The sequence below is a fragment of the Phodopus roborovskii genome, unplaced genomic scaffold (assembly GCF_943737965.1).
Source record: "Phodopus roborovskii unplaced genomic scaffold, PHOROB, whole genome shotgun sequence".
Classification (NCBI taxonomy): domain Eukaryota; kingdom Metazoa; phylum Chordata; class Mammalia; order Rodentia; family Cricetidae; genus Phodopus; species Phodopus roborovskii.
The window spans coordinates 3245533-3268444 of NW_026126515.1; the positions used below are offsets into that span (position 1 = coordinate 3245533).

Sequence of the window (22912 nt, forward strand, 5' to 3'; positions counted from 1 at the left end):
TGAAATACTGTTAAGTTAGCAGAACTTACTGGGGTCAGTCTAGCCATTCATTCACTAATGATAATAATAGCAAATACGCACTGCTTACAATGTGTCAAGACAATGTTCTCAATAATTTCCAGGGAGTAACTGGGCTTCACCCTAACACTATATGTCAAACACAATGCACTTCATAACCACCACTCTACAGACAAGAACCTACAGCATACATCCGTTAAATTGCTCCGCTAATAAATTAAAACCAACCAGACAGACAACCGGTAAGATGTTAGATAAAAATTTGGTCATAAATAGTTAACCCTAAACCTAAAATGTTACAGCCATAAAGAATACAATGAAGTTCAAGGGAGACAATAGCACTAGGTAGTAATGTTAAAAAGCCAATCCAAAAAAAAAAAAAAAAAAAAAAAAAAAGCCAATCCAGCCATGAGCAAGCGATGAGGAAAACTGCACAGCAGGGCTGAGTGGAAATTTTCTTGTCAGAATCACATTTAGTGTTTAAAGAATTGTTTAATCCGTACTGAATCCAAATCCCTAAAGGTGGAACTAGAAGAGATTTTTAATTTGTTTATTAGAACAAAAGTAAAAACAAAACAAACAAACAAACAAAAAAAAGCCCACGTAATTCTGGGGTGGCTCTAGGTCTGGAAACTTCTGTAGTAGGTCTTCTCCTTCCTCCTGCTTTAGCATTCCAGCTGACACTGCAAATTAATTTCCCAGAAATGCAGACAGGACCCTAGCACCAGGGAAATGGCTGTGCATTCAGAGAACAACGCCGTTTATTGCTCTCGTTTTTACCTGAACGGGCCGTCACATAAACGAGGATGATCCAGGCAACTGAATAACGGATGTGGCGTTCACTACAGGCTGTCTAAACAGCGGGCGTTTATCTAGACTTTTCTATTACTACCAGCAGATAGAAACCCTTCCCGGCCCTAAATGTCTGCGATACTTCCACTGGGTTGGGAGCCAGAGTCCCAGGGTCCGTTATCTAGCTACAAAGGACGCCAATGGTCTCTTTCGTCGTGCCCGACAGCTTTCTTGGAAGCCACTTGGTCGGGCCTGCCTGCTCTCCAGCCAGGTAAACCCAGCTTCGCAAAACCAACGAGCTCAGCAAGACTCCCTCCACGCCCCGCGCCTACCCGAGGGTCCTCTCGTCAGGTTGATCTCTTCCTCCGTAACTGAATAATCCACCCGTCCGTTCATGTCTGACGGCTCACCGGGTGGAAGCCCGGGGTCAGCCGCCGCTCCGAGCAGATGAAGGTGAATCAAGCTCCGCGCCGCGTCCTCAGCATAGCTTTTACAGTTTCCTCAGCCGCCGGACCGGAAGAGGAAACCGCAGGCATTGGGAGCGCGAAGGATGCTGGGAGTGGTGGTTCTCCGCGCCCACCAGTGTTTTCCGTTACCTAGCCCCATTCCCAAGGCAGATACTGAGGTGCCATGAGTAAGGTACAATGCTTGCCTATGGTGGGAAAGCATGTGGGAAGGAGGGCACGGGAAGAGGGTAATAAAACTATGGGCCATAACTCATACTGTTGATATTTTAAATAAAGTCTCAACATATCTACAAATGTAAAAACAGAAACAGGAGGAGGATTTACTCTTAGGAGCCTCAAACCTCACTGGGAAAGACATCAAACCTCACTGGTGAGACTGTATATTTGGCCAGAAAATTGTACCTTTTGTGTGATGTAGACACAGTCCAATACATCCACGCCCCGTGTACATCACTCTGTGTTAGTTAATAGAATTTATCCAAAGGGGGGGAAAATACAATCTCTCTCTCTCTCTCTCTCTCTCTCTCTCTCTGTGTGTGTGTGTGTGTGTGTGTGTGTGTGTGTGTGTAGCAAATATTCACTGCTTAAAGCTAGGCACCTACGCTGACGCACATGACAGGAAAATGGGGGCACCCTCTTCCTTGAAATTTACATCACAGATCTGTGTTAAGGAAAAGATTACCTGGTTTACAGCTGATAAGACACTTTATTTCTAAAAAGAAGTATATATTCCTGGTTTGTGTCTTTGGCAGGCTTATCTAACTTAAATGTGTGTACATACAAAGATACAGAGAAGAGATAATTAAATTATAGGCTTGATCAAGAAAAATACTCCAAAGAGGGGGGAGTGGAAATGTCATTTCTTTTTGACAAGATGATTGCGGAACTTAGGGTGTGACATTCCTGCCGGGAGGTGGTGGCACATGCATTTAATTTAATCCCAGCACTCAGGAGGCAGAGGCAGGTGGATCTCTATGAGTTTGAGACCAGCCTGGTCTACAAGAGCTAGTTCTAGGACAGCCTCCAAAACCACAGAGAAACCCTGTATCAAACAAAACAAAACAAACAAACAAACAAAAAGATGTGACGTTCCTGGCCATCTTGACTTTTGAGATAGGATATTCCAAACAGGTTGAAGGAACTTTCAAGGATCAAAAGATAAAAAGCCTTAGGAACCAGGCAGGTGACCCTAAATGTGTATAGGGTGAGAAAAAGGGATTGATTACTGGAGGTGTTAGAGAATTGAAGAGTGCATAGTCAGCATAAAGACCTTACAGTTAAAAATCAAGCCAGCAACCACTGTTTATTAATCAAAACAAGTCAGAGGTGGATTCTATATGAATGAGACGGGATGGGAAGACAGGGAACCTATGAAACATGGGAGGAGGAGCATCATCTCGGAGTCTGATTAAAACCACTTGCCAGCTGAGCAAGGATTCTATCAGAATTAACATTTGCTGTAAAGGCTACTGACATATAGTTAATATTTATTTCCTGCATAGTTGTATGAAAATTTGACAATGACCTAAGCTTCAGATCTCAGTGTGTATAGCCCCGGGCAAGGCCTCATTCCTTTGTCTAGAAATTGCCTGAGAATCTCAAACCAAATGTAACTTTGTCTACAGAAAGATATCCTACCCTCCTTTATGTTTGTAGGGCTACACCTCTACTCTGTCTATTGTAATCCTGTTGGGTGCCCATCTACAACCAAATAGTAGTAAGACAGTAACTTCAAACCACATAAATCTCACATATGAGTACTGCAAAAGCAATGAGCACACATGTTTCTTAGAAGCACATATCTATACTCTTCACTGTGCCATATTTTCTTCCAAGTGCATCGTTTCCTAATCTTCATCATAAGCATGAATTAAAATATCTTTAGTAAAACTGTCAACTCTGCTATTATACTGGTTATCCTTGATAATGGTTTTCATTATCAAAGGCCCAAGCTGAGTCCTTAAGGTTCTAGGGAACTGTTCAGGTTACTGAGGGTGCCACCAAGGGTCTGTACCTTCTTTACATCTACTCCCAAACACTAACATGAAGACCTCTAATACATTCACACAAACAGAACATGAACTAAGAAAAGAACACAGACAATGATGTCAAACAGCCTTCCCTCAACTTTCAGTTAACACTCTTCCACCTGGCTGATTTAGAGAAATAGTCTAACATCTCCAAACTCTATTTCTCCATTCCTAAAATGAAGTGATAATAGCTTCTTAAACTTTGTTTAAATGATTCAATTAAGTGAATCTTCTTTTGGGAGGAAGGTTGTTTTGTTTTGATTTGGTTTTTGGGTTTTTTTTGTTTGTTGTTTGTTTGTTTTTGTTTTGTTTTGTTTTCTTCTGGTTTTGGTTTTATAAGACAGGGTTTCTCTGTGTAGCTCTGACTGTCCTGGGACTTAGTCTATAGACCAGGCTGGTCTCAAAATCAGTGATCTACCTGTTCCTACCTCCTGGGTGCTGGGATTAAAGGCATGCACCACCACCACCACTGCCCAGCTCTATAGTGAAAATTTCAAAATGATATTTATACTCTTAAAACCCAATCAGACTGAGTGCCTTACATGTAACATTCCTCCACATACTTTGGTAGGATGAGGGAATAAAAGGATCATGAGAGCAATTAAAATTTTTAAAAAAGATATGAACAAGTGTTACTGGAATGCCAGAAAGATAAGACATCAACAAGAAATGGGAAAGAATCCAAATTCTCTGAAATTCTCAGAGAATCGATTTTTTTTTTAAATGTTTTGAAAAGAAAAAAAAATTAAGATAAGGAGATTTGGAAAACTAAAAATCCCATAAAGTTTCTTGAAGACTGGGATAAACCCACAATTCTGTACTGAGAATATCACTCTTTTTACCTGAGCATACATTTTGAAAGGAAGCACATAATATAGTGAAAAAAAAGTCACTAAATGAGTTCAAGAAATGATAGTAAAATGTAGTGTGACAGGTGCTAGTGTAACTTGCCATATTCCCTGATGAAGTACAGTGTTTAAATGAGAAAGCTTAATATGTATGAAGGACAAAAATAGGAAATAGGAATCCCTATTCAAAGAAAAGAATGGCATCAGGAGAGACAGGAGCATTAAAATTAGAGACTAGAGAATGAAACATAGAGTCTACATGATGACATTGACAAAACAGGCTACAGACAGATCACAAAGCAAGCCTAGCACAGAGGAATGCACCTAATTCTATATGCAAGTATAACTTTATTTCTCACATAATAAGGAACTATAAATAGAGGTGGTCCAGGGCTGACAAGGAAGCAATTTTGGGGAACCTGGCTTTTCTATCTTTCTATCCCACATTGAGCCCCAATTCCCAGACTGTGTTCTTATTAATCATGGTCGAACATGATTAACATGGTTATGTTCTTTGGTTTCAGAGTTTGTTTGTTTGTCTTGAGACAGAGTTTCTTTGTGTAGTCCTGGCTGTCCTGGCTGTCCTGGTACTAACTGTAGAACAGACTGGCCTGGAACTCACACAGATCTACCTTCCTCTGCCTCCTGAGTGCTGAAAGTAAAGGCTTATGAGATTATACCCATCGTTTTGTTTTGTTTTGTTTTGTTTGGGCGGTGTGTGTGTGTGTGTGTGTGTGTGTGTGTGTGTGTGTGTGTGTGTGTGTGTGTGTGGCCCTGCATGCATGGATCCCCGAGGCACCTTGGGCAAGGCTGAGCTGTTGGCTGGAACATTCGGCAGTCTTAGCTGTAGAGAGTGTGTGTGTGTGTGTGTGTGTGTGTTTGTGTGTGTGTGTGGCAGTCTTAGCTGTAGTGTGTGTGTGTGTGTGTGTGTGTGTGTGTGTGTGTGGCCCTGCATGCATGGATCCCCGAGGCACCTTGGGCAAGGCTGAGCTGTTGGCTGGAACATTCGGCAGTCTTAGCTGGAACATCTTGCCCCAGAGTTGTTGTTGGTACTCTTCCTGATTTGCTAACACACATCTGCTGGGGAGGTATTAAGCCTAAGAAGTTGCACTCTTGACCCTGGATTATTTCCCACTGTGCTGTGAGTCAGTATATAAGCCCTCTCCTTCTCCTCAATAAACGGCATTCCTATTGCACGAATGACCCGACAATGTCTTGTCTCTGGGCCTTCCCCTGATTAGTGGGACAGATTGTAGCACGGGCACTACATGTGTGTACCAATCTTCTCACAAAGAATCTATATAAAGTACAATATGACCAAATTAGATGAAAAAGATAATGAAATGACGTTAATGTAAAACATGTTGAAATAAAAATTAAAAAGCTTTTAGGACAGCATGTTGAAATATCTAGGAAAGGATCTGAACTTTGGCTAGTATGAAGAAATGCCAATAAAATTGCCCGTTTTGCATTCTTGATGCATGTATTCACAAGTATAAATGGGAAGGACTGCCAGGTCAATATGACCATCAGTGAAGGGTGGAGAAGCAAAGAAGGGGAACATGAGAGTAGGATTAAGAGGTCTCATCCAAGACTTAACCATTCTTCCTTGCACATTTCTACACTGGAAAGCAGCTTACTTCATCTTAATCATTGTTGTTAAGACCAATGTAGCATAGTGTGCCTCATAAGGGGGTGGCATTCTGTCCCATAAACTTAGCATTGTCCAGTAGTCTATTATTCTACTCTCAAGGCCATACCTTGAAACCAGAGCTCATGATTCTTTTCAAAGACGCCCTTTCCCTCTACTTGTCAAAACTATTGTCTTGTTAAATTCCGATTCTATTAAGAAGACCTTTGAGAGCATTAATTTGCCTATAAATCATAAGGCAGCTGCTTTGATACCCAAGTACTGGCATGCTAGTGGCAACGAAATAGCAGTACTAATAATATATCCTTTAAAAATGTTCCAACCCTGGGCCTCAACATCTTCAAGCATTGTGATGCTTTCTCATGCATCAGGAAAATGCCTGAGTGGGAATTTTGGAAGCTTCACAAAATGGGGTATCAAAAATTTGATCTTACACAGAAGATTTACATTGTTCCAGTTACATCTGAACTGCCTTAGCATGACCAGATCCATATACCCAGAACCACCTTTGCCCATTTGAGGGTTTACAACATGTCAATGAGACTTAACCTAACTTCACAAAATGGCAGTTCCCATAACCTCCAAATCCCCTAGGGTTAAAAATTTCCCTGAAACCTTTGCCACCAACAGGGAACAATTATTCACTAACAATCTTGGGAATACAATGGGGTCCCCACTTGATTAAATTTAGAAACATGACTAAAATTATTATTAGGAAACTCAATCACAAACACATTGATCTTAGTCAATTTCTTGGGCCAGTAATACATACCAAGTGAAAATACAATCTACCAAATGGAAAATACAACACATCAAAACTTGTGGAATGTGTCAAAGGGAAGAGCATTGTAGCAATGAGTGTACACACTTAAAAATGAGAAAGATTTCACTAGAAGTTTCAAAGACAAGAAAGCAGGACTACCACCACCAAAAATAACCTCAAAACATGAAATAAATAACAGATTAGAACCACCAATATGTGGGAAGTAACAAATTTTATATATATATATATATATATATATATATATATATATATATATATATACCTTTACCTAATGAGAGAGAATGTGCAAATAATGAGAGGAATAGAACATCCAAAGTCCTATTCACAGAAATAAGATTATCACAGAATTAGGGTTCAGTATAAAATGTATATGATACTAAAATGAGATGCATGAAATAAATGGAAGTGTTTCTGCACTCACACTATTCAAAAACATCCACACATGGGCATGCAAGATGGCTCAGCACATTCACTGCACTTTCCACAAATCCTGTCCATACAAAGTGGTGAAATACCCAAGGATTGGAGGTGTGATGGGAGAAGGGGCTCCTACAAGTAGATTTCAGAAAGACAAAGAATGATGTGGAGAGACAGGGAGGAAAGGCTAAAGGGACCAAAAGTCTATAGTAAGAGTTGAACTCTCCAGTGAATGAAATTGTGTGGGAAGAGCAACACTTGCAAACAGTTGAGCTTAGTGGGACTGGAAAGATCTGTTTCATTGTTGGTGATGGTTGAGACAAAGTCTCACTATATATCACTGGCTGTCATGTAACTTACTATGTAGACCATGCTTCTCGCCACACCCAGGTTAAGACTATAGATTTATTTGTTTTGAGGCAGGGTTTCTCTGTGTAACAGCCCTGTCTGTCCTGGAACTCTCTTTGCAGACCATTTGGCATCAAACTCATAGAGATCCACCAGCCTCTGTCTCCCACGTACTGGGATCAAGGGCCAGCAACTATAGAGATCTTTTTTGTTGTTGTTGTTGTTTTATATTTATTTTTATTATTTTAAAAAGTCTTATTTTACATACCAATTCCAGTTCCCTTACCCTCCTGTCCTCCCTCTCCCCTCATCACCCCCCCAATCCACATCAAAGTCTGTCACATCATTTGGGGCAGGACCAAGGCCCTCCCTTCTGTATCTAGGCTGAGCAAGGTATCCCTCCATAGGAAATGGGCTCCAAAAAGCCAGTTCATGCACTAGAGATAAATACTGGTTCCCACTGCCAGTGGCCCTATAAACTGTCAGCTACATTCAGGGGGCCTAGTTTGCTTTTATGCAGATCCCCAGCTGTCAGCCTGGAATCAGTGAGCTCCCACTTGCTGGGGTCAGCTGTTTCTGTGGGTTTCCCCCAACATGGTCTTGACTCCTTTGCTCATATTACCACTACCTCTCTACAACTAGACTCCAGGAGTTCGGCCCAGTGCTTAGCAATGGATCTCTGCATCTGTTTTCATCAGTTACTGGATGAAGGGTCTATGATGGCAGTTAAGGTAGTCATTAATTTGATTATAGGGGAAGGGCAGTTAAGGTAGTCTCTCCACTATTATTGCTTAGATTCTTTATTGGGGTCATAGTGTAGATTTCTGGGAATTTCCCAAGTGCCAGGTTTCTCTTTAACCCCACAATGGCTCCCTCTATCAAGGTATCCCTTTCCTTGTTCTCCTTCTCTGTCCTTCCCACAACTCAACCTTCCTTATCTCTCATGTTCTCCTCCCCTTCTACCACCCTCTCCCTCCCCCCATCCTCCCAAATTTGCTTAGGAGATCCTATTTCTCCTCTCTCTTAGGGTCCTCCTTGTTTCCTGGCTTCTCTAGGGTTGTGGATAGTAGACTAGTAATCCTTTGCTTTTTGTCTAATATCCATTTATGAGTGAGTACATACTGTGTTTGTCTTTCTGGGTCTGGGTTACTTCATTCATGACGGTTTCTTCTAGCTCCATCCATTTGCATGTGAATTTCAGGGTGTTGTTGTTTTAGCTGGAGAGATGGTTCAGTGGTTAAGAGCACTGGTTGCTCTTCCAGAGGACCTGGATTCAGTTCTCAGCACCCACATGGCAGCTCGCAGCTGTTAGTAACTCCAGTTCCAAGAGACCTGATACCTTCATACCGGTGCACATAGAATAAACTACAGAGATCTTAATGTCGGACAAAAAGAGAAAGAAAATCACCTCCTTGAGTCCCCTCCTGGTATGGCCAGTAGAGGTCCCAGGTAGAGGTTGTTTCTAGGTATCTGTGCCTGACAAAAGGCAATGGGAGGCCTGAGAGAGTCCACAAGAAAGAGGAAAGCTGGGCCTGCACCTAGGTCCAGTAAAGTCCCCAGAAAATGGAGGGGATCTGAAGGGAGGGGCACCTGCTAGAAAACTGCTGCAGGGCTACGATGAAGAGGGGATGAAGGAGGGAATGTAGGAGAGTGAAAATAGCCTGCCTGACTGCAGTCCTAATCTGTGTTGTTTCCTTCACTATGCAAAAGATTTTTAATGAGATCCTACCAGTCAATTGTTGGCCTTAATTCCTGGGCAGATGGGGTGTCGCTCAGATTGCCCTTCTGTGCCTGTATCTTGTAGGTGGATTGCTGATGTTTTTGTCTATTGGTTTCAGTTTTTTAAGTTTCTCATTGAGGTCTTTGATCCACTTGGATCTCATTTTTGTTCAGGGTGATAGATATGGGTCTATTTTATTCTTCTACATGTGGAATACATTTTTCCCAGCACCATTCATTGAAGACACTGTCTTTTCTCTAGGGTATGATTTTTTGGTATCTTTGTTCAATATCAAATGATTATATTTGAGAGAACTCATGTTTGGTTCTTCTATTTTGCTGCATGGGTCTACATGTCTATTCTTTTTCTTTCTTTCCTTCCTTTTTTTTTTTTTTTTTTTTTTTTTTGTGCCCATGCCATACCATATTGTTTTCATTACTGTAGCTCTGTAATGTATCATGAGATCTGGAATGGTCATCCTTCCCGAATTGTTCTTTTTGCTCAGGATTGATTTGCGTTTCTAAATACATTTGTGGCTCCATATGATATTTTTTTCCTGTTTCTGTGAAGAATGTTTTGGGGATTTGGGTTGGGATTGCACCAGATCTGGTAGAATTGGTATTTTTGGTTTTTTTTTTTATTTATTTATGTATTTTTCTTATTTTGCATATAGATCCCAGTTCCCTCACCCTCCTCTCTCCCTCCCTCCCTCCCTCACTGCCTCCCTCCCTCCTTCCCTCTCTCTCTTCTCTCCCATATCCCCGACTATCCTTCTGTCCCATTCCCACCCCCACTCCACAGGGAGGGTGATACCTTCCAGGAGGGATCAACAAAATCTGTCAAGTCATGTGGAATAGGGACTAGGCCCTCCCTCCTGCTTCTAGGTTAAGGGAGTATCCCTCCATGGGGAATGTGTTCCCAAAGTCCTTTTGTGCACCAGGGATACATCCTGGTTCCACTGTCAGAGGTCCCTTAGACTGCTCAGGCCTTCTAACTGAGACCCATGTTTAGGGGGTCTGAGCCAGTCCAATGCTGGTTTCCCAGCTATCAGTCTGGAGGCCCATTGGCTCCTCCTTGTTCAGGTCAACTGTCTCTGTGGGTTTCTGTAGCCTGTAGAATGGGTATTTTCATAATAGTAATTCTACCAATTCATGAGCATGGGGCGTTTTTTTTTTTTGTTTGTTTGTTTTTTGTTTTGTTTTGTTTTTGTTTTTTTCATTTTCTAGTATCTTCCTGAAACTCTGCCTCCAGAGATGTAAAGTTTTCATTTTAAAGGTCTTTTACCTCCTCGGATTTATCCATAGATATTTTTTGACTGTTGTGAATGTACTATCCTGGCCCTGGATAGTACAGTCCTGGTACTGTGCTCAATACACCATCCAAAGCCTGCCTTCCCCTCACCCTTTGTCCTGCTGGGCCCACTGCTCAGGGTGAGCATTGGGCCAAAGTGAGGGCCCAACAACCCCTCCACCTCCGTGGAACTTCCTGGGTCTGCTCTGAGCACACTGGACCCACCTATCCACAAGGGACCACCTTGAGGCCACACTCACCTGATCTTTGGACCCATTGCCTGCCCTCTGCTGGAGGAGAGACCTCCAAGAGAGCTTGGATCATCCAGAGTTGCAGACATCAAACTCCTGACTCACCTACACCCACTGGGAGAGCAGGATAGAGAGAGACTCCAAGTGCACCCACTAGAAGAAGCGATGGGAAGGTGGAAATACAAGAAAACACTCAATAATATAAAGACAAGTATGACACCACCAGAATCTAGGAACTCTACACCAACTAGACCTGAACACACAAAAGCAGAGGGAGCAGAAGAGAATGACTTAAAAAAAATAACTTCATAAAAATGATAGAGGCTCTCAAAGATGATATGAGACAATCCCTTCAAGAAATGGAAGAAAAAGACAAACAAAAAATTGGAAGAAATAGAGGAAAAGACCAAGCAAAAAATGCAAGAAATGAACAAATCTCTTAAAGAAAGTAAGGAAAGCAAAGAAAAAACAATCAAACAGGTGAAGGAAACAATTCAAACAGTTCAAGACCCGAAACTAAAATAGAGACAATAAAGAAAACACAAACTGAGAGAATGCTGGAAATAGAAACATTGGGTAAACGATCATGACCTACAGATGCAAGCATAACCAACAGAATACAAGAGGTCCAAGAGAAAATCTCAGGTGCTGAAGATAAACTAAAGGGAATAAATTCATCGACCAAAGAAAATCTTAAATCCAACAAATCCTTAACACAAAACATCCAGGAAATGTGAGACACAGTGAAAAGGCCAAAACTAAGAATAAGAGGCATAGAGGAAAGTGAAGAAGCCCAGCTCAAAGGTGCAGAAAACATACTCAACAAAATCATTGAAGAAAACTTTCCCAGTCTGAAGAAGGACATGCCCATGAAAGTACAAGAAGCATACCGAACACCAAATAGACTGGACCCTCCCCCCACCCAAAAAAAGGAGTACATGTTTTTTAAGTATTCAATTATAAATTTTGAATTTTTAGGTCTATTGTAATATTTCCCTGTTCATATTATATTTCCTTGTTTCTGATTCTCTTAATTTGGGTCTCTCTTCGTTTTGTTTAGTTATACAGTGTTTCACTATGAAGTTCTTTGATGACCTGGTATGTATACTAGAAAGGCTTGGAGCTCACAGAATCATCCTGCCTCTCATTCCTAGGTGTTGGGATTAAAGATATCTGACACTAGGGCTGGTTGTCTAGGATCTTTAGCACAATGCATGTTGGATTTTTGTCAAGGGCCTTTCAAATATCACTTGAAATGATCATATTTCTATCTTTGAGGCTCTATGAGAATTATGTTATTGATTTGTGTACACTAGGGAATCCCTGTATCAGCTGAAAGAAGCCAACTTGATTGAGATTTTAAAAAAACATCTTGATATATTATTGAATTCCTTTTGCAAGTATTTTTATTGAGAATTTTTGTATCAGTGTTAATCAAGAAAACTGGCTTATTATTCTCTTGTTTTTGTTGTTGTTAATATTTATCTTGTTTTGGTATGAAAGATTTTGTAAGTGTTCCTTCCATTTCCAGTATAGAATATTTTGAGTAATACTGGTGTTAGTCCTTGTTTGTCTGGTAAAATTCTGAATTGAATCTATCTGTCTCTAGGATTTACTTAAATGGAAGATTTTAAATTACTGCCTTGATCATGTTGGTTGTTGTAAATCTTTTTAAATCTAGCTTTGCTAGATTGTATCCATGTAGAAATTCATCCATTTGTTTTAGAGTTTTCTGATTATTTATATATTATGTCCTATATATGATTTATATTATTTACAATATATATTTTCTTGATGGATTAATCCCTTGATCAGTATGAAGCAACCTACTTTATCTCTCTGACAAGACTGATTTGATCTGGGCTTAGCAAAGCATACCTTATTTATTTATCTATTTATTTATTTATTTTTTACATTCTAATCCCAGTTCCTCTCTCCTCCTCCCTCTCCCCTCACTGCCTACTTCTCCCATCTGCTCCATGGAGAGGGTAAGGCCTCCCCTGGGAAGTCTACTAAGTCCGTTACATCATCTCATTGAGGTAGGACCAGGTACCTCTCTCTCCACCCCCCACACACCTGTGTCTAGACTGGACAAGGTATCTCTCCGTATAGAATGGGCTCCACTAAGTCAGTTTGTGCATTAGTATTAGGTCTTGGACCCATTGCCAGTGGCCTCATATATTGTCCTAGTCACACCACTGTCATCTATATTAAGGGATTTGGTCTTATTTAGGTTCCCCAATTGTCAGACCTTAGTCAGTGATCTCTCACTATCTTGGGTCAGCTGATGCTGTGGGCTTCCCAATCATGTTCTTGACTCCTTTGTTCATATTATTGCTCCTCCCTCACTTTGGTTGTACTCCAGGAGCTTGGCCCATTGGTTCGTTGTAGATTTCTGCATCTCGTGAAGCACACCTTTAATCCCATCACTTGGGAGGCAGAGGCAAGCTGATCTCTGTGAAGGCCAGTCTGATCTACATAGTGAGTTCCAGGACAGCCAAAACTACATAATGAGACATTGTCTCTAAAACAAAACAAAAGGAATTGGTTTCAAGACTATATTGTTTCTGTTGTTGTTATTGTTTCGTAATTTGTATTGGATTTTAATTTACTTATTTTGTATGCATGTGTTGCAAGTATGAGACACTTGTATGTGGGCACTTACATATGTATGGAGGTCAGAGGACAGATAGTGGGAATCACTGCTCTTCTTCCACCATGTGCTTCCTGGGAACAGAACTCAAGTCTTCATACATGGCAGCAAGTGCCTTTATCCACTGTGCCTTCTTGCCCATGAAGCCTGCTTTGTGTTTTGTGAGATAACTGAATAGCACCTGTTTGCTAACTGGTTCCATTTGCTTAGACCACATTTTTTTTTTTTTTTTTTTTTTGCATTCTTTTTCCATAAGATGTCTTGGAAGCAGCAAAAATAGATGTTTTCTAATCCAGTTTGCTAGTCATTGTATTCTGATGGGTGAATGGAGAGCACTGATTTTCAGAGTTGTTATTGAAAGGCAAATATTGCTTCCTGTATTAGCCATGTTCTCTAGAGGAACAAAACCAATAAGTAAGCATATATGAGGATTTTTGGACTCAACTTACTTTTTTGTTTTGGTTTTGTTTGTTTGGGTTTTTATTTTTTTGTTGTTGTTGTTATTTTGAGAGAGACAAGGTTTCTCTGTGTAGCCTGGTTATACTGGCACTCTATAGAGCAGGCTGGCCTTGGGCTCGCAAGTGCCGAGTGCTGGGACTAAAGGCATGCACCACTTATACCCAGCTGACTCAGTTTACTTTTAAAGAGTACCAACATATGAATGACACCTAAGGAGGCACTATATCCTCCTGGAAGGAAATTGCCCAATGTAGTCAACCTGCCATCAGGTTGTTGGCTGGTCACCCTGTGGAATGGTGTCATATTGAAGGCTTGGTGCTGCTCTCTGCTGTTGGTCTGGAACTTAGCAGAAACCATAACTAAGTCAACCTTAGTAAATGAAAGTTCATGTTGTCAAGTCCATGTATAGCCACCATCTCTGCCACCAAGGCCAGCCTGCTCTATAGAGTGCCAGTATAGCAGAAATGGTCTTATCTTACTGGTGAATGCCTGACTCTCGTCCTATTTTCACAGACTCACATTGCAACTTCTCCTCTACCTCTCCTCTAGAATTCATCTCATCTCCTAGTCCCACCTATCTTCCTGCCAGGCCAATCAGTGATTTATTCATCAACCAATAAGAGAAACATACAGAATAACATCCTCCATCATCTCCTCATTTCTGTCTAAATAAAAAGAAAGGTTGTAACTTTAAAATAGTCAAATTATATATAACAAAACAGTTATTAAACAAGAATTATAATCACAATATTTAGTTCAATAACATTCAGAAAATTTTTTCTATCATCTATTCTATCTTTGTGGGTCTACAGTTTTATGTACCTTATCTTTTATCATAACTATTTATCTTCAATTTCATCAAAGACTACAGAAGGATAATATGTAAACTCTAAAATTGACAGAGACATCTCGCTGCCTAGACAGTCATCCAAAGTTCCTCAGTAACGTTGAAGCATCCATCTTCAGCCATAGGCCACAGTGTGTCTGACAGACTTCCCAGGTGTCTTGGAAGTTGAATCACCCAGGCCACTGCTTCAGGGGGTCTTGCTTCATTAAACCATATTAGTCTGGAAGGAATTCACAGCTTTTCATTTTCTGTAGAAACACAAATAAAATCTTTTTTCCAAAGTAACATGTTTTTAGACTTACATCAAGTCAAGGTACTTTTAAAATATATAGATTGGATTAATCCAGCAGCATTTATAATCAAATGTATTTTTGCACCTATAGCTCTTTCCTCAGCAATCAAACAATTTAAAGACAACATAATAGCATACAGTATCCAGACCCTCTGTCTATTTTCCACCTTTACATGGCATTTTATTACTCTATTTTTTTTTTACTTTCTTTTTTTTTCCATTTTTTGAGAAAGGGGTTCTCTGTGTACTTTTGCCTGTCCTGGAATTCACTCTGTACACCAGAGTGTACAGCTAGCCTTGAACTCACAGAGATCTGCCTGTCTCTGCCTCCTGGGTGCTGGGATTAAAGGCATGCACCACCACTACTAGCACTACTCTATTCCTTTTTTTTTTTTTTTTAACCACTTATCCTTTTTCGTTTCTCAAGCCTATGTATTTTTTAAAAGCACACTGTTAACCCTTTAGAGTTTTTTTCTTCACCTGAATCTGTCTTAACAGTAAATCTTTATCTTTTTCTGGTCATGCAAGTCTTATCTGCTCATTAACACTGCTTATTAATTTGGTAAAAGAGCCTTGTGGTAGTTTTTGTTGCTTATGCTGAGTCAGAAAACTGCTCTTAAAGGAGCCAAATACAAGCCTCCAACAGTCTTGGAGAATGCCTGGTAAACAGAGCTCACCTCAGAAAATGCTGCTACCAGGAAGCTGTGATTGCCTCTGTTCTTTTGTTTTTAAAATCCATTTTTAAGTTTTTGTCAGGTTCTATTGGAAGTTCTTACAACCCACGTTGCCGGCGCCACCCTTGAGCCCCCAAATAAACACCCAGATGCTATGCTAATTATGAACTGTTGGCTGATGAGTAGGGCTTCTTTTTGGCTAGTGGTGTCTTAATTATTAATCCATGTCTATTAATCTATGTATGTCCACGTGGTCTTATCTTACCAAAGAAGAGTCCAGACCTGTTACTCCTTCCTCCACTATATGGCGACTCCTCCTCTACCTAACCTCCCAGAATTCTTCTCGTCTCTTGACCCCACCTCACCAATGAGAAACATGTACAGAATAATATCTGCCATCAGGTCATGAGTTTTTAATGAAAGGAACAACAATTAACAAAGATTCCCTCTTCACTTTTGATTACTAAATAAATCCAAGCAGTAGGGTGGGTCAGTTATTATCATTTCTCAAGTTTTTTTTTTGATGCTTGAGATAATAAACAACAGCCAAGAACACATTAAGAATTACTTGTACCTGATGAAAATATTTTTGGTACTGATAAATGTGAAGAATCATCTTTCTATAAACTCCCAGAAATATGCTTAGATTCATACATACAATAATATTTTTGTTGCCAAAATGAATGCATAGGATATTAAGTTAGATATATCCTCTTAACCAGGCAAACAAGCCTTCTGGTCTCTTTGGGACCAGAAGGTATTCAATGATATAGTATATACAGTCTGGCAGTTATCAGACAAGTGAGAAAAGACAAAACAGTCACAATTATTGACAATTGAATAATACTGACTCTTCTTTTGGGAGATGTTGGACCACTGTCAACACTACCTCCATAGCCCCTGTGCAGGCAGAAAGGCAGGGACCACCCATAGTCACAATGGCAGTGATGCTTGTTATTACAGATCCCCTTCCTATTACAGGTCTCAGGAAGGCAGGCATTTGAAAGGACAGACAAACTTATACACTTCTTGTGTACGCAGATCTTTCCTGTTCCACAGGTGGTGCCATCTTTCACTTCACCAACATCAGGTACGTCCATCCCTAGATGATGGTCAGCACTCCAGCAGGTGACACCATTGGCATAAATGTTCTGCAAAACAGAATGAGCCTGGAGATGGAGAATGTCTTCCACATTTTCACACTGGACTTTCCCACAAAATATATCTGACATTCTACATTTTAGGTAGACTGTTCCATTTGTGCCACAGTGGCCAAACCTGTTTCCCTGAGAGTTCATTTCTCTGTAACAGTCATGAGATGCACTTCTTGCACCTTTACCAAAAATCTCCCTGCATTGCTGGTCATGGTTATTACACTGCTTTTGATAGCAGTAGGAACTGACACCACAGGAGACCCCATTCTGTACATAGCCATCTTCTGGGCACTGGTGGGATGTACCATTGCACCACTCTGGAAGGTCACATTCATTGACCTTTGGTCTACAGAGTTCCCCTGACATCATGAGTTTGCAGTGTTTGCAACAAAGCCCAAAAGCACAGGCAGCCCCAGGCCTCAGGTTACAGTTCAACAAACAACAGGGATCTTGTTCACACTCGTGAACAGATCCACAATCACACTCCTCTTCTTTTTCAACCATGCCATTCCCACAGCGCTTCACCAGAAAAACTGGCCCTGGTCTAGGATGATCGTGCAAACAAGTTCCTTGGTTTAAAGTAGTTTTCATAAAATCGATATAGCTGCAGTTGGTGAATCTCTCTGCTGGTACTCTGAAAGTACTCATGACACAACCTCTTTCCCCACAAGAACAGAATTCTTCATCGTGCTGCATGCCAAAAGTGTGGCCTAACTCATGAGCCACAGTGTTGGCAAAAAGAGACCAGGAGTCTCCTTGAAAATTTTCAACCCCACAGTCAAGAGGAGGATGGCATATTCCTGCAACATAGGCTATACCAAGTACAGTTATAAGTGAGCTTCTAATGAAAATATGGGCTGCATCATGAGGTACCTGAGAAAGACTGATTTGTTTCCACTGAGAAAAGTCTTCTAAGACCTGATGTATGCTTTCCATTGGGAAGGCATTTCCTCGATTCCAGATCTCAATGCCAATCAAAGTAACATAGGTATCCAGCTGCTTGTACATGGAATCCACCATGTTAACAATGAGAACAACATCCTCTTGCACCTTTGACAAGTTGCCTTGAGAGTAAGTGTAGAAGCCATAGTCTACCACTACAGCCAACTCCAGGAACCATGTGCGGGTCCACAATTTTCCAGAATTTTGCTTCACAGCTGTCATCTCAGCATCTCCAAGTCCAAAGTGTTGGTATGTCATCATCTTCTCTGTTAAACCACACATCATAGGTGGAAATTGCATCTTGTTGTTTAATGTATAAATTAGATGTTCAAATGTTCTAGAGTGCCTGATGGGTTCGATTTCATAGGAGAAGCCATTCATTTGTAACACTCCCTGAAACCCCCCATTGCAGGCACTGAAAGCAACTAAAGACTCAGGGACTCCCTCTACAAAACCATGATAGTAACAGTCACTAGGGGCAAAGGGGTACTCCTTGAGAATGGCATATTCTTCTGTGTAGGAGAGCACAGAGAAGTGAGTAGAAAGCAACAGATTCTTGACTCTCATGTGGACAACATGTCTTTGGCCCCCAAATATCAAGCTGTAGGAGAGCCATCCTGAATTTTTTGCATTTCTGGCCCTGCTGGTCACCTTGAGGGGGATGACCACTTCTGGAGAACTGAGGTACTGAGAGGACCCAGTTTGTGAGCAGACATTAGGGAACAGAAACACCTTAAGGCAGAGCAGCAAAAGAGTGACTCCCATGAGTGCTTCAGCATCTGCATCTAACCATATGAAGCCATATGTCCAGAGCAGAAAAAGACTGAATATGAGACACTCTTGTTCTGGTTCTTCCCCTGGAGCTGATCAGGGAGTGGTGCTGACATTTAGAGATGGAGATGGTGTCCTGGCAGAGTTGGACCATCAGAGCTGCGGTGCTGAAAGTGAGATATTCAGGTGAGAAAATACTGATTGATGAGTCAAGGCAATGTTTTTGGATTGGGTTTAAATAGAGTGAAGAGTTCTGGGGTGAGGTAGAGAAGATAATATTGGCCGTATGTTGATATCTGTCCAAGTTTGAAGATAAGTACTTACACAATTAGCTTAATTCTTATGGTTAATATGAAAACATCCATAATAAAAAGTTAAAGCAAAATTAAGGACAGAGTGACTCTATATCTTGATTTGTCTAACATAGTATTAGTTTACATTTGGGTGTCTTTGAATAACTATTGTGTTCCACTTGATGGCTAAAAGGGGAGGCATAGAAAATAATCAACAACCTATATAAATTTGTATTAGTCTGAGGATTTACATGAAGTGTTCTTTATTTTCTGTCTCCTCATTGAATTTTATGTATAAGTAGCACATCGCAGGGTCTTTACCTACAGGATTCATAACTTTCATTTGTTTTAACATCTTCTATAATACCTAATAAATATCGATGAACCATGAAAAAGAAGAGAGATGTGATGGAACACCTTAGATTATAAATGAATGTTACTTAAAATGAATTCATTTTTAAGTATAATTTTAGAAGGGGAAAATTCATGAAACTCCTCTAAGGATATGGGAAGAATATGTTATCAGTTAACTAGAGGAAAAAAAAAACAATAACAAGAGAAAATGTTGCTGTCTGCTGATCTTTGACCCCCCCCCCTATCGCCTGGCCTCTGCTAGAGGCCTCAGCTGGAGAGCTCTGGCACCCCACCACCACCACCACCCCTGTCAGAGATCCACCTACCCTGGCGGGACCATCCTGAGTCCCTGCCTGCCAGATCTTTGACCCCCCCCCCCCATCACCTGGCCTCTGCTAGAGGTGAGTCTGAGACCAGTTCAGGTTGAATCCCCCTTCACTCTTCCCTGGGATCTCCCTGGATTGGACCAGAATCTCCCTTCCTGCTGTGTCCTGTCCCCAGCCAGGGTGCTCCTGGTGCTCTGATACACAAACACACCCCACAAAGAGACTGCCCTGCCCCCACCCTGTGCTATACCCTGCCCACTATCCCACCACTCGGGTTGAACACTGGAACAGAGGGCAGATCCAACAATCCCACCAACTTCAGGGAACTTCCTGAGGCTGCTCTGTACTTGAAGTCCTAGTTAAGGCAATCAGACAACAAAAGGAGATCAAGGGGATGCAAATTGGAAAGGAAGAAGTCAAGCTGTCACTATTTGCAGATGATATGATAGTTTACATAAGCGACCCAAAAGATTCTACCAGGGAACTCCTAAAGCTGATAAACACCTTCAGCAAACTAGCAGGATACAAGATAAACTAAAAAAAAAAAAAAAAAAAAAAAAAAAAAAATCAGTAGCCCTAATTTATTCAGACGACAAAGGGGCTAAGAAAGAAATCGGAGAAACATCACCCTTTACAATAGCCACAAACAACATGAAGTGTCTTGGGGTAATGCTTACCAAACAAGTGAAAGACATATATAATAAGAATTTTGTGTCTTTCAAGAAAGAAATTAAAGAAGATACCAGAAAATGGAAAGATCTCCCATGCTTTTGGATAGGTAGGATAAACAAAGTAAAAATGGCAATCTTGCCAAAAGCAATCTACAGATTCAATGCAATCCCCCTCAAAATCCCAGCACAATTCTTCACTGACCTTGAAAGAATAATAATCAACTTTATATGGAAAAACAAAAGACCCAGGATAGCCAAAACAATGTGTATAATAAAGGAACTTCAGAAGGCATCACCATCCCTGACTTTAAGCTCTATTACAGAGCTATAGTCCTGAAAACAGCCTGGTATTGGCACAAAAATAGACAAGTAGACCAATGGAATCAAATTGAAAATCCTGATATTAACCCACACACCTATGAACACCTGATTTTTGACAAAACAGTTAAAAGAATACAATGGGAGGAGGAAAGCATCTTCAACAAATGGTGCTGGCACAACTGGATGATGGTGTGTAGAACACTGCAGATGCACTGCCATGCACAAAACCCAAGTACAAATGGATCAAAGACCTCAACATAAATCCAGCCACACTGAACCTCTTAGAAGAGAAAGTGGGAGGTACCCTAGAACAAATTGGTACAGGAGACCACTTCCTAACCATAACCCCAGTACCACAACACTGAGATCGACAATTAATAAATGGAACCTCCTCCAACTTAGATGCTACTGTAAGGCAAAGGACGCAGTTGACAAGACCAAATGGCAGCCCAGAGACTGGGAAAAGATCTTCACCAGTCATACATCTGACAGAGGGCTGATCTCCAAAATATACAAAGAACTCAAAACACCAAATAACCCTATTAAAAATAGGGTATAGAACTCTCAATAAAGGAAATCAAAAAGGCTTGAAGACACTTAAGAAAGTGCTCAACATCCTTGGCTATCATGGAAATGCAAATCAAAACAACTCTGAGATACCATCTTACTCCTGCCAGAATGGTTAAAATTAGAAACACCAATGACAACTTATGCTGGAGAGGATGTGGAGAAAGGGGAACACTCCTCCACTGCTGGTGGGAGTGAAAACTTGTACAGCCATTTTGGAGATCAGTATGGCAGTTCCTCAGGAAAACGGGAATCAGTCTACCACAGGACCCGGCAATCCCCTCTTAGGCATATACCCAAATGATCCACATCCATGCAACAAAGACATTTGTTCAACTATGTTTATAGCAGAATTATTTGTAATAGGAAGAACCTGGAAGCAACCTAGATGCCCCTCAACTGAAGAATGGATAAAGAAGATGTGTCACATTTACACACTACTCTGCAGGGGAGAAAAAAAACAATAGAATCTTGAAATTCACAGGCAAGTGGATGGAACTTGAAGAAACCATCCTGAATGAGGTAACCCCGCCACAAAAAGAGAAACTCGCCCATATATGGATTTTAGACATAGAGCAAAGGATCACCAGCCTATAATTCACACTGCCAGAGAAATTGGGATACAGGGAGGATCTCAAGGGATTCATATAAGGTCCCTCACAGAAGGGGAAAGGGACAAGATCTCCTGAACATATGGGGAGTGGGGGGGTCAGTGAGTGGAGAGGGAACTAGGAGAAAGAGAAAGGTAGGAAAGGAGAGCACGTTGGACTAGTAAGATTGAGTAGGGGAGGAATAGATGAGAGAAGAGGGGGGGAGAATAAAAGAGGGAGCCATTATAGGTTTCAAGAGAAAACTGAACCTAGATAAATGTCCAGAGACCTACAAGACTGACCCCAACTAACAATTTGAGCAACAGTGGGAAGGCTACCATAAATTCCCTTCCCTGATAATGAGAGCCATCATCTAGTAGCTGATGGAAACAGAAGCAAACACCCACAACTAAACACTAAGCAGAATTGGAATCCAGATGCAGAGAGGGAGGACAAGACCAGGCTGCAGAAGCGCATAGAGATGGCCGACCTGAACAAGGAGGAACTACTGGGCCCCAGGCTGATAGCTGGGAATCCAGCATGGCACTGACTTCGACACTCTGAACATGGGTCTCAGCTAGAAGGCTTTTGCAGTCTAAGGAACCTCAGACAGTGGAACCAGGATGTATTCCTGGTGCACAAAAGGACTTTGGGAGCACATTCCCCATGGAGGGATACTCCCTTAGCCTAGAGACAGGAGAGAAGGCCTAGTCCCTACTCCAAATAACTTGACAGATTTAGATGACCCCTCCTGGAGGGCATCACCCTACAAGTGGAGGGGGGATGGGAGGGGAGGGTGGTCGGGGGACATGAGAGGGTGGGAGAGAGGGAAAGAGGGAAGGAGGGAGAGGGAACTGGGATCGATATGTAAAATAAAGATAAAAACAAAAATAAATAATATACGAGATAGAGAGAGAGAGAGAGAGAAAATGTCTACAGAAGGAAAATGAGGACATATGCAATTTAAACCCCCAAGCACTGGCTGTATGGTATTTTAGTACTGCTATGGAAGAATCCTAATTTTTCAAAAACATATACTCTTTAAAATGGAGAATTTCTGTGCCTGGCATACAGTCTCACTGGCAACATAGTAGTTTCTTTATTCATTAAAAAATGATTTATTTATTAGGATAATACAAAGTACAAAATGTTGTGCCAGACAGGGGGAAACCAAAATATAGACAATTGTGTACATATACATATATATATGTATATATATATATATACATATATATTATACATATATATATATATACAACTAAGTGCAGAAACTTATAATAGAAATTTGAAAAAGCTTTACGGGGTCTCTGATTGTGTGCAAGGTTTTCTACTGAATAAATTAAAGATCTCGTGTTATTCTGAGAAAAAATTTGCAAGATTTC

At 40.9% G+C, this 22912-nt stretch overlaps 2 protein-coding genes across 2 annotated transcripts in view; both read right to left on the reverse strand.

The window, feature by feature from the left end:
• Synj2bp (synaptojanin 2 binding protein) overlaps positions 1-1338 on the reverse strand; it is a 62038-nt gene extending 60700 nt beyond the window's left edge. Inside the window, exon 1 of the mRNA XM_051196252.1 lies at positions 1143-1338. Coding sequence (XP_051052209.1) covers positions 1143-1206 — 64 coding nt within the window. The 5' untranslated portion in view covers positions 1207-1338. The remainder of the gene's footprint in view (positions 1-1142) is intronic.
• Positions 1339-16285: 14947 nt separating this feature from the next.
• Adam21 (ADAM metallopeptidase domain 21) lies at positions 16286-18438 on the reverse strand. The gene has a single exon (XM_051196250.1). The coding sequence runs from the start codon at positions 18400-18402 to the stop codon at positions 16303-16305; it is 2100 nt and encodes a 699-aa protein (XP_051052207.1). The 5' UTR covers positions 18403-18438; the 3' UTR covers positions 16286-16302.
• Between the last annotated feature and the right edge of the window lie 4474 nt (positions 18439-22912).

Coding starts and splice junctions, on each gene's coding strand:
- Adam21 (XM_051196250.1), bottom strand. CDS start 18,402: ATGGGAGTCACTCTTTTGCTGCTCTGCCTTAAGGTGTTTCTGTTCCCT.